The following is a 12,580-nucleotide window of genomic DNA, read 5'->3' on the forward strand; positions in this document are numbered from 1 at the left end:
AACTTTTTGCAGAATTTTGTCAAATAACCGACTCAATGGGCCTATTCCAGCTTCTTTATGTGATGGACAATCAAAAGGATTGCTTGAGTTGAGGTTTGTGCTGTAGTCTAACATCCCAAATCTTCCCACAATTCCTTCTACCTAATACTAATATCTTATGAACTTTATGTTCTGCAAAGAGTGGACAACAATCCGGATATATGTCTCTGTCATAGTACATGTCAAATTGGCAGCAAAGGAAGGAAGCTTGCTACAGTCACCATTGTGCTGATCTCTGTCGTCCCAGCGCTGATTATACTGCTGCTCCTATCATTGCTTTTATTCTTCTTGAGGAGAAAAAAATCTACAACAAAATTATGTAAGTGGTTTTAAGCAAGTAATAGCTTATAAACATACAATTTTGTTGTATAATGTCCTTTTCTTCTTCAGCAAAAAGGCAATGTTAGAAGTGAGATAGAACTCTTATCTGTATAATATCAGGACATGCCTTCTCTGATATCATAGAGATAAATAACTTCTTTTATTGCTGAAAAGATTTTTTTTCTCTTTTATCTAGGGTAACAAAAGTGAGACTCGTAAAGCAAAGATTTCTAGCTTGGTTACTGTATCTGCCGTAGATGTTAGCATCCAAACAACATCTTTATCTAAATATTTTTATGGTTTAGTTGGAGCGAACAGCTAAAACATATGTAAGCTTATGGTTGATACCACACACTACTTCAAGGGAAGTTTCTATTCCATAAGACCATTCATTATGATGAACCTTCCCAACTCTGATTTGGGGTGTAATTATGCTGATCTTTTTCAATTCTAGTCTTGTCTAAATTCTGCCTGAGATTAAAATTTTGATAAAGCTAAGTTCTTTATCAAATAGATCAAGATTAAATGAGTCAATTTTTAAGCCATGTGTAATACAAACTTATAAACAACTAGTGGGTTGATATATAATAATTTATCATCTACCATTCTACCAAAGCTTGACAAACCTTGTATATAAGTGTGATTGCCTAAAACTAAGTCAGTTAATTTTTAGCTAACTTTTTCACCTTTGTATTTGTAAAGTGTGTTTTAGGTTCATCAATGTTCTTTACGCTCATTATTATAGTCTGTTTTAGAATTATCTACACAACTTTTCTAAATTAACTCCTTCATTTACTTGTATGCTATCAACATACAGACAATGGAAAGTGATCATTGGTAGGTATATGAGTTATTATGATTCATAGTTCATTAAATTTCTCTCTGGAGGTTAGAAGTGACTTGCGGATGCCTGTTTTGGAATTCTGTACTAGAAACTTCACCTTCATTACAATGAGAAGCATTGTTAACAGCCCTCTTTTTGTTTCTTTTAATGAAATAATAGCGTCGCCAATTCAAGACTCGCTTGCTATACCCGAAACCCATAGATTTACATATGATGAATTGAAGGCCATCACCAACAATTTTGATCTTGTACTTGGAAAGGGTGGGTTTGGGAATGTTTACCATGGTCGATTACATGATGGCACTGAAGCTGCAGTAAAACTTTTGCACTCACATCGGATGGTCAAAGGGACATCATCTGAGGAGTCCATGTCTGCAAATTCTGGCTCCAGATCACATGGGCTGAAAGAGTTTCATGCCGAGGTATGCAATCTATATGAATGCATTTTGGTGGACTAGCATTTTAATGAACAAATAGGTTATGGATGAAATTAAGTATATATCTTCCTCTTTGGGTTGCAGGCTCTTCTCTTATCGAGGGTCCATCACAGGAACTTAGTGTCTTTGATCGGGTACTGTAGAGACAGCAATCAACTTGGACTTGTTTATGAATATGCTGCTCGTGGAAGTCTTAGAGATCATCTTTCAGGTAAAAAAGATGTTGAATAGTATTCTATGATCTGAGCTACTGCATGCTTGGAGAAGATTGAATCCAGTTTAAGTTGCTTTACCCGAAAATGTTGTATCTTTCGACAGTATGTTTCTCATTCTATACTAGAATTTCTCTCTTGATTTATCATACATTATCATTGGATTGAATTAATGCAATTGATAAGATATTATCATGTTAGTTTTTTTTTTTACTTCTAGCAAAAACAGTACCCTGATCATTATTTGTCAAGATTCTGGAGCTTAGTGTAACTGACTTATCCAGTACGATTTTTCATTTTTTATAAATATTTTAGATTCTTAACTGCACCTTTTTTTCTATAGATAAAATGTTCTTTACTGTATCTGAGACATTCAGAATCTTTAGTGCATTGTCAAATTCATCCGGTCCTTACAGAACTGTGCAACATAATATTCTTGAGTTAATTTTAAGTTATGCTGAACCTATGGAGTTGTCAAATTCATCCTGTTATATTGTCTAGTCTGGCGATGCCATCGCTTGACCCAACTTTTGGGTCACTAAATCGACCTCCCAATGAGCCCAACTCAACCCTAAATCAGGCCCAATGGGCCCTTAATTAAGTTGACCTAGTTTCACTACAAATCAATTTAATTATACTATAAATTACTTCGATCAAGACACAATTAATTACAAAGCATAAATCCTTTGTCCGGCATGTCATTGGTTCATCCGGCGCTTCGTCCTCTCTTTCGGCATATCATCCTCTCCTTCGGCGTATTGCTTAATCGGTATGTTGACATTCACAACATCCAAGAGGATATTGGTTTGTGTAAGCTCCATACTTCTTCTAATGTAATATTACCAATTCATTTTGTTGAAATCATGTTAAGCAAATAAATTGCACAAGCAATAGCATTTCCCCAAAATTCTTTAAGAATTCTTTTTTCCTTTAACATACATCGAACTATATTATGTATAGTTCTATTGTTTCTTTCTGAGTTATCATTTTGTTGAGACATGTACGATACAGTGAATTGATATAAAATTTTATTATTTCTATAAAAACTTTCAAATTTCTTTAATATTCGTCATCCCTATTTATTTTTAAATATTTAATCTTATAGCCACTTTGACTTTCAATCAAATTCTTAAATTCTTTGAATTTATTTTAAAAAAAATTATTTTCCTTTAACATGTAAACCTAGGATTTGCTATTATGATCATTAGGTAAAAAAAATATCTACTAAATTCTTTTTATTCTTTTTAATTTGAAAGGATTTCTTTCTTGCTTACCGATGACATATACTAAACATAACTTTGATGGATGATCAATTATTGGTATTATTATCACCATATTATACTTCTCTAGAAGTTTCAAAGTCTCAAAATTTAAGTGAGTCTATGTCATAATGTAAAAAAATCTTCAATATTAGTTTTAAAATCATTTAACCAATTAAATATGCATAAATGTAGATGAAAAATTATGTTCTTCAGCATTTTCATATGTGAGATTAATGTTTTATTCTTATCACAAATTAAGAGACTCATATTTTTTATCTTCGTATCATAATACTTTTTAAGTAGTTGCCTCAAATTCAAAATATTATTTTTCATATTATGAACATAATAAACATTTGAAATATATATATTTTTTATCATTATTAAATCTAAGAAAATTTTTACCTTTGTTCTTACTGAGATATGTCACCAAATTTAATGTTCCCGAAATAACTTGTATATATTTTTGAAAATATTTTTTTGATGCCACACATGTGATTTGAAGCTCTTATATCTAGATACTATGTTATAAACTGACTGTCCTTCAAATTATTATAAGTCATTAATAAAACTTGATTTTCATTTTTTTTTTTCTCAACAAAACTTGATACTATGTCATACATTAATCTTTCTTCAAATTATTATTATAAGTCATAAGTAGTAGTGTTCATACCTTTTGCAAACATAGCATTGAATTTCAGACCTTTTAGAATTTCTACTACATCCACGGCCTCGATCACGTCCTCGACCATAATCTTAGCCTTTTCGGCTAGAATTTTTTCCATCACCTTCATTGTTTTGAGATTCTTAATTGGTCTAATTTCTGCAACTTCTTCCTCTTTGTCCACAACCTATTTTTCTTTGATATTTTAATTTACCTTTGTTTTCAAGAGTAAGCTTGGTTTGTAGTACTTACTCTATATATTTTTCTTCTCCCCTTTTTGTAAGTCTTTGTTCATAAACTAAAAAAGAACCCATTAGTTCTAAAGATATTTGTTCTAAGACTTTTGACTCTTCTATAACAATAAAATCAAACTTTAGATATAGAGATCTTAGTATTTTTTCTATTACTCTTTAATTACTTATTTGTTCACCATTTCATCTCATTTAATGAACAATAGAAAAGACTTTTGAGAAGTAATTAGAAATAGATTTAGAAGTATTTAATTTTAATTTTTTAAAATCAATTCCTAAAACCTGTAGACGAAGCTTTTTTACTTAATCCATACCACCAAATACTTTTTGAAGTATTTCTCTAGCTTCTTTTGAAGTATTTACTAAAACGATGATCTCAAATATTATATCATCAAGCCCTTGGAAAATTGTGAACAAAGTCATTTTTTCCTTCCTTCTATCTTTGAGTTATTTTCTTACTTCTATATTGATTGTTCCTTCTATCTTTGAGTTATGAAGAAGAGAAAATATCTTAACCCAAGCTCTAATATCAAATGTTGAACTAGATAGAAAGAAGAGTAGGACAAAGTAAAATATCTTTCACTCAAAACATTTTATAACTTCAAACACTTATATGTTTCATAACCCAACATGGTTTATAAAGTCTCCATAAATATATTATATTAATTATTTTTAAAATAAATCACTTTTTATCTAAAAAACTCTTTCAAAAATCATTAGTTAATTTAATTTATCTTTCTATACATATTTAATCTATTTCTTCTTTTGATACAATGAACTTCTCTCTCGATATATTGATAGATTGAATCTCTTTACGATAGATTAATAAGTTTAATTCCAACACCTCACTCTCCATGTTAAAAACACTCACTTGCTACCATTGCCCCCACTAGCCGCCGCAATCAGAAGAACAGGAAGAAGGTGGAGGTGTATGGCCGGTATAATCACGAAGCCAACATGCATGGTTTATAAAGCAACTGATGAGGAAAGGAAAGGGATGTACGCAAAATTCTCCCATTCCATGGACTACTTTTGATCTCCGCTTCTGCACGAAGAAGACTTGACCTGTCAGCCCAATCGACAACGGAATAAAGGCCAACTTCTTCCACACAGCATGCAAGTCATCTTCTTCATTTCACCAGTAGACATGGAAGACTTGTAAAGCTCTCGAGTCTTGCCCACCTAAGTGGTTGGTTACTCGATTGTGTTGAGTAGCTATCCCAACTAACCTTCTTTGGTATATCTTTCCGTATGAAGCACGCTCGTCCATGATATTATTTTACGTCTTTTCTAGAAAACATATTACGCTGCGGATGAGGCACTTTCTGTCCTAAAATTGTCATTATGACAATCCAAGCTTCAACCAACGCATGCAAGTTTTGTTAAGATTGTACACTAAATTATGCTTGATGTGCTGCTTAAGATTTGAGAGAGCAAATATTCACTTGAAAGAAGAAGAGAAAATGATAGATGTTAATTGCAAGTCAAATTGTAGTTTGTTTGGCGCATCCTTATGTTCATAAGAAGAAGATGACCAACCTACAGAAGAATAAAAAGTAATACTAATATATATATATATATATATATATATATATATATATATATATATACAGAAATAAATTCTAATTTACTAAAAATTAATTTTTCTATTTAGAACTCTAATCTAAAGTCTAATTTACCGCAAGTCAAAGTCTTCTTGGCCAGCGAACGTATAGACCAGTAGGTAGAAAAAGAATCCTTGGAATGTCAGACAAGTCAAAGTTTGAGCATCATGGAATGGAAGAAATTGTGTGCATCAGTTGGCTTACAAATTTGTGATTTGGCATAGCGTAGCATGCACTTCCACCTTCGCCCTGTTCTTCTGATTGTGGCGGCCAGGAGTAGGTAGGGAGGGAGATCAAACTGCGCGCCATGGCTTTCCCTTTACGCTTCTTATCATCACTGTTGTTGTGCCTCTTGGCCCTCCTCCTCCACGGGGCAGCGGTGACAAGTGGATGTTTCAGCATGGAGAGGGAGGCACTGTTGGACTTCAAAGCCGGCATCCACGACACCCATAACCGGCTATCTTCTTGGGTAGGCCAAGACTGCTGCGCATGGGAGGGGGTCATCTGTGGTGCCACCACTGGCCACGTCGTCATGCTGGACGTCCGAAACACAAATATTACAGATGATTGGGCATTACGCGGTGAGAGGATGAACTCGTCATTGCTTGCTTTATCACATCTGGAGCACTTGGATCTTAGCTTCAATGATTTCAGCGGGATCCGCATGCCGGAATTCGTCGGCTCCTTCAAGAAACTGAGATACCTCAATCTATCTTTTACATCTTTCATGGGAGGAATACCTGCTCGGCTGGGGAACCTTTCGAGCCTCTACGTTCTTGATCTAAGCTATGCTTTACATTTTACATCCCATGTTGACAACCTCGACTGGCTCTCCCATCTTACCTCCCTGAAGCACCTGGACTTGAGCGGGTTGAAGCTAACCGGTACCCCAGATTGGTTCTCATCCGTGAACATGCTGCCATCCCTCCAAGTGTTAAGTATGTCTTCCGTTGGTCTCGATACCATCCCAGCTTCTGTTGTCCATGTCAACTTCACCTCCTCTCTTACCGTCCTTGATCTCTCCATTAATAATTTCGACTCCACCTTACCCAAATGGTTGTGGAATATTAGTGGTCTTACCCATCTTGGTCTTACCCAAATGAAAGAATTATATATGTCGGACAACCAATTGACAGGAAATTTGAGCGGTTGGTTGGAGCAAATGACGAATCTCATCACTTTGGATCTCAGCTATAATTTATTCAACGGTTCCATGCCTTCCTCCTCCGTTGGTAAGTTGTCTAATCTCACTGAATTGTATCTCGGTGGAAATTCTCTGGGAGGTGCCATTTCAGAAGTTCAATTGGAGAATCTTACCAGCTTGCAAGTATTAGACTTGTATGACAACTCCATCACCATATCAATTGGGCAGAGTTGGGTCCCTCCTTTCCAACTCAGATTAGTAGATTTAACCAAATGTCAGTTGGGACCTCAATTTCCAGAATGGTTGCAGTTTCAAACACAGATAATAGAATTATTTTTGAAAGACTGTAAAATTGCAGGGACAATGCCCGCTTGGTTTGGGAATATTTCATCTTCTACCATCACATATTTAGACCTTTCCAACAACCAAATAGGAGGCAAGCTGCCATCTTCTTTCAAGTTCACCAAGTTGGAAACATTATCTTTGCGTTCTAACAGATTTGACGGGGGTTTATCTTCATCAATCTGCCAATGGACATATCTTAAATTTCTTGACCTTTCGAACAATAAATTATTTGGTGAGATACCAAAACGAATTGGAGATCTTGCTGGACTCAATAACTTAAATTTATCAAGAAATCATTTACAAGGAAAAATCCCTTAGGAGATAGGAGGAATGATATCATTAGAATCCCTTGATCTATCGATAAATGATCTTTCTGGTGGTATTCCTGAGAGCTTATCAGCTTTATATTCCTTAAGATATTTGAATTTGTCATATAATAATCTTTCGGGAATGATACCAACTGGTCATCTACTCCAAACGTTTATTGATCCATCCATCTATATGGGCAATGCTGACTTATGTGGACCATCAATTTTTCAAAGTTGTTTTAATAATAAAACAACTCAAAATATTATACAAGAGTACAAGAAAGAGATTCCCAAGTGGTTATGGTTTTATATCAGCATGGTACTAGGATATGTGATGGGATTTTGGACCTTTTGTAGTATTCTCTTCCTCAAAGACGCATGGAGGCATGCTTATTTCCATATGATTGATGATATGTATGATTGGGTTTGGGTGCAATGGCATTTAATTCTTCGACGATTATTTGGACGTTAATTCTAAAATTTCAAGTGTGAATGATCTCAGGCTTTACGGTAGACGGGGAGAAGGTATGTCATCTCTCTACTTTATATTTATATGGTATTTTGGATTTGTAGATGCTGATTGTGATTAATGAAAAAAGAATTTATGTTGTTGATATAAGAAAAGATGGGTTTACCGTCTTCGATATTATAACTTTATTTTTGGTGTTTGAAAATAGGTATTGATCAATTTATATGTAATGTGGTTGCTTACCATCTTCTTCTATTTGAGACTTGCATTATCATGACATCATGCAAGAGTTGGTTCATAGTTTTGAAATAGAAAAATATTAGAAAAAGAAGAGAACATACAACCAAGTCTTCCATACGAAGATATAGTTTAAAAATATGCTATATCTTATCTAATAATAGTCATTATTAGATAAGAAAGAAAAGATTATGATTGATCATTGGATTGGTTTAAATTATTTGAATGATTTTCGAAAAGGAGAGTGTTGATCACTATATTAGTTATAATAATCTATAATTAAGGTAAGTATCCAATGATTTTGTCTAACTTGTTTCCAAATTTAATAATATATATTTGTTAATAATGAAGTTATGTGATTTGCAAATGTTAAATCGGCTTTTGAAAATAAGATCGTTGATATTGTATCTATTTAAAATAATTAAAAATATTATTTCAAATGATATGCGACGAGTTATGCATTGGAAGGATATGTCAATATGTTATTTCAAATGATAGTTAATTATTTAATTAGTTGGTTTTGATTTAGTCGGGGTTATACATTGGTCATAAGTGCATAAAACAATATCTTCTAGGTCTAACACAAAGATAAATGTATTATCTATACCATAGAGATTAAATATGATTTTGATCCCGGTAACGATGATACAATATGGTCATAGCCATTAGCACTCTAACTTTTGTTTTTTGTTTTAATGTATGCCCTTTGTTATAGTTATGACTATAGATGTATTTAGAAGTGAAAGCTTAGGTATAATGATACATATTCATAATTAGTTAAGGACAATCTTTGCATTAAAAAGAAATATATCCACTTATGTTTTGTTATGCAAATGTTTTCAAAGATAATGTTATTCTATGCGCTTATTATGCTAAAAAGTTATGATTTGACAAGCACGTTTGTTCTTTATTTAAGCGTAGAAGAGGGTTTAACATTTGTGCATAGTTTTATAAAATGGATCTATGATAAGTTTTGCTAATATATGAGTTTTGGTGTTTACTAAGTTATGGTTGCTCATATCCTTGTTGTTAAAAATTTTCAAATGCCTATGAGTAGATTGAATTTGGTTATACATCAAGATAATAAATTAAATCGTTTAATTTGTATCTGAGAGCTCAATATGTCGTTGTTGTTATATGTAGACATTATTGAAGTATCTATTTTGTATTGCCTATAGTACATATATTTGGATTTAATAGGTCTATCTAATTTTTGGTGTTGGAACTAAAAAAAAAAAGGAGGTGTTGCAATATTTGATATAGTTATAAAATAGAAGTTCTTTAATAGTATTTTTGTGGCATCTGTTCACTTTCTGAATTCATTGTTTGTTTCTCCTCCGGGAATTAGCTGATGTGTCTCAGGAAATCTATCCGTTTCTCCTCCAATTACTTGATGTGATTTTGAGCTTGGGCTAAAAGTTTCTATTGCTGGGATTCGAAATACTATAGATAATGACATATCAGTAATCATCTTTCTTAATCGTTTTAGAATTATTATCTGGTAGTTCAGATTTTTTCTAATAAACCTATTATCATCAATTTTTTCTATTTAAAATGATTCGACAACATTTGTCTATCTCTATAGAAAAAAATAAATTTTTGATTATGTAAGATCAGTTAAAGACTTAGTCATCCCTATTCAGGCACAACTCTTCTTGTATATATTTTTCCGTAAATATTAAATAATTTATATCTTTCTTTCAGGAGAAATTAAATAATTTATATCTTCCATCTTATTCTCCCTCGTAAAGACACATAAAATATTTATAGACGAAATAAACCCTTTGGATATGGCTCTTAAGATGATAATATTCTAACCTCTTTAATATTGCTCAAATTTAAAGATAAGACTGATCCAATCAAAATAAATATTAAAAGAAATAAAATCATGTCAAATGTAAACGTTAACTTTGTCACTCCAAGTTGTTTCTATATTATCAAATAAAATCATGAGTTGGACCTCCAATTAACAAAGACTCCTCTTATATATATATATATATATATATATATATATATATATATATATATATAGTACGAAGTCGATGAAGGATACATCGACACGGGAAAAAACGTCCGAATCGCTACTTTGAGGATTCTACACAGGTACGTACGTGGTTCACCGTTCGAAGCTTTCCCGACGGAACTCGCAACTGCTACACCATTCCCGGGTTGAAGGAAGGGGACAGGTATCTCGTAAGGGCCTCCTTCGGTCACGGCAACTACGACGGCCAAGCCATTGGGGACTCCGTCGCCCCACCGCTGCTATTCCATCTCTATGTCGGTGTCAACCTCTGGCAAACCATCAACATCACCGAGGTGTTCGCACTTTACGGGGCCGAGTTTATTACTGCCGCCCCGTCCGACTCCCTGTCGATATGCCTGGCCAACATTGGTTCGGGAACACCGTTCGTATCTTCGCTGGAGTTGAGGCATATCGACAACCACCTGGCGTACCAGGACGCGACTCAATCCGCTGCACTACTGTTCCACAGTCGCTACAACTTGGGATCCCTCAGGTAAACGCAGACCTTCCACTCCATGATTGCTGAAATTTCTTCTCCCATACGGATTGTACATTGTTCATGCCTCGCGTGGGGAAAGGGGATTTCTTGAACTCTAGGGTTTTCTCCTGGCTTTCCTTTATTTACCAAATCAAACAGAGAACCGCGTAATGTGGGGGGGTATACGCGATTCATTGCTTAGGGTAGTTCTTTTGAGGCCGAATCACTAATGAAAATTTGGAAAGGGATGGAGCCTTGATCTTCCATAAAGGGAACAAAGTGTTATAATCTGTTTGTGGTTATCTCAAAGAATTGTAACGAAGACTCATTTGCACTATAGAAGTAATTAACTCTGTATACTCTTCGATTACAATTTTGATTAAACTGACTCTCAATTTTAACCACAGATGTCCAGTAAAAGTGTTCATCGCTAGAAAAGACTATTAGACTAAATCAAACCCAACTAAGATCCAAGTTTAATTATCTATAGAAGCGAAATTACAATGAACAATACCGTAATTATGGTTCTTTAATTACACAAGTTAGACACGAAGAACAAGCAGCTAAATGAACTTACCATAATGTTATAATTTGATTACACTAATTTGATTACACTAATTTGCTATAAGCTCCAATAATTCCAAAGACTTGATTATTGCAATGAAATGTTTGAGATATTATGCATAACTGTCAATCTTATAATCTTATGTTCAGAGGATATGCGTACTTTTCGGGAAAAAATGTTAATTATTCTTTTTGAGTCCAAGCACTTGAACCATGCATTATCAGAAATCATAATTTATATTCTTCTACGCTTTTACTTCTCGTGGTGATTTGACGCATATGAGATGATAAACAAAAGTTAGATTGACAACAATATATATGACTGAGATTGACAATATATAAAATGATTGGGTTACCGAACAACAAGTGATGTATCTAATGCTTCTGATGTGCCTATAAATATCATTTCAAGATAGTTATTCATAAGCTAGGTCAAGCACAATTTGGATATTAACATCATTGGTAAGATCATACAAACATCTAAACCAAATCATATTAGGTGTGGCTGTAGGAGTGCTCATTCATGTGAAACGTTTTTCCGGGCAGAGTTGTGTCAAAATGCTTCATGGAGCCCATTTACTATTTTGAAATGAATATTAAAATTTGTTTCGAGAGGGCTACAATAATCATCTATATGGCATGCATCCAACCTTGGATTTATTTCACAATAGATTGAATTGAGTATGGTGGACCATGGTTGATCTGTACCGAAGCTATCTCTTTCCTGAAGTAAATAAGAATTTCTCTTTGCATAGCATATCAGACATTGGCTTAACCTGTAAAATTAACAGTTGATGCTATGATGGGGATAAAGAAATTATATCAGATGAAGATATGGCAGGGTGATCCTTGTGCTCCGCAGCAATTCATTTGGAGTGGAGTAAATTGCACCTACTCAAGCTCTGGTACCCCAAGAGTCACCTCATTGTAAGCTCCAAGATTTGGTTGTTTTAAAAGACATCAATGAATAGCACTGATTCTGATGTAATGATTTCTACTTTATTTTCTTTTACAGAAACCTCTCTTATCATGGATTGGATGGTGCTATACCAAATGCTTTGGCTAATCTGAAGGCCCTTAACTATTTGTAAGTTTCTAAATTTATCATCAGAGGCCGCTGGCTAGCAACATCATGCAGACAACTTGAGAACAATTTGTAGATGTAATTTCTTAATGAAATTTCTTATTAAAACATATCAATAACTAATGTAATCCATGTATTTTGTCTCAGGGACTTGTCAGACAATGATTTAACAGGCCCAATACCGCCCTCTTTAGAAGAATTGACATCACTCAATGTGCTGTAAGAACAGATTTTTCTCTCTTACACAATTCACCTGGTGCATGCGTTTTCAATATCGAAAACTTCAATTTTGTCATG

The 12,580-nt window shown here is 33.9% G+C and overlaps 2 protein-coding genes and 1 long non-coding RNA gene across 3 annotated transcripts; all 3 read left to right on the plus strand.

Moving 5' to 3' along the window:
- The first annotated feature begins 61 nt into the window (after window positions 1–61).
- Window positions 62–5,301, plus strand: LOC135671266 (probable LRR receptor-like serine/threonine-protein kinase At5g16900). The gene is made up of 4 exons (XM_065179293.1): window positions 62–358; window positions 1,364–1,626; window positions 1,726–1,852; window positions 4,921–5,301. The coding sequence occupies exons 2-4, from the start codon at window positions 1,543–1,545 to the stop codon at window positions 5,061–5,063; spliced, it is 354 nt and encodes a 117-aa protein (XP_065035365.1). The 5' UTR covers window positions 62–358; window positions 1,364–1,542; the 3' UTR covers window positions 5,064–5,301.
- A 637-nt stretch (window positions 5,302–5,938) lies between these two features.
- LOC135671165 (receptor-like protein EIX1) lies at window positions 5,939–7,438 on the plus strand. The gene has a single exon (XM_065179120.1). It carries the CDS (start codon window positions 5,939–5,941, stop codon window positions 7,436–7,438), a length of 1,500 nt encoding a protein of 499 aa, XP_065035192.1.
- Window positions 7,439–7,897: 459 nt separating this feature from the next.
- On the plus strand, window positions 7,898–12,518 carry LOC135671268 (uncharacterized). Its single transcript, XR_010512684.1, has 4 exons — window positions 7,898–10,650; window positions 11,991–12,126; window positions 12,215–12,286; window positions 12,431–12,518. It is a non-coding gene; the product is annotated as an uncharacterized LOC135671268 (long non-coding RNA).
- The last annotated feature ends 62 nt before the right edge of the window (window positions 12,519–12,580 follow it).

This window comes from Musa acuminata, unplaced genomic scaffold (genome assembly GCF_036884655.1).
Source record: "Musa acuminata AAA Group cultivar baxijiao unplaced genomic scaffold, Cavendish_Baxijiao_AAA HiC_scaffold_1138, whole genome shotgun sequence".
Taxonomy (NCBI): domain Eukaryota; kingdom Viridiplantae; phylum Streptophyta; class Magnoliopsida; order Zingiberales; family Musaceae; genus Musa; species Musa acuminata.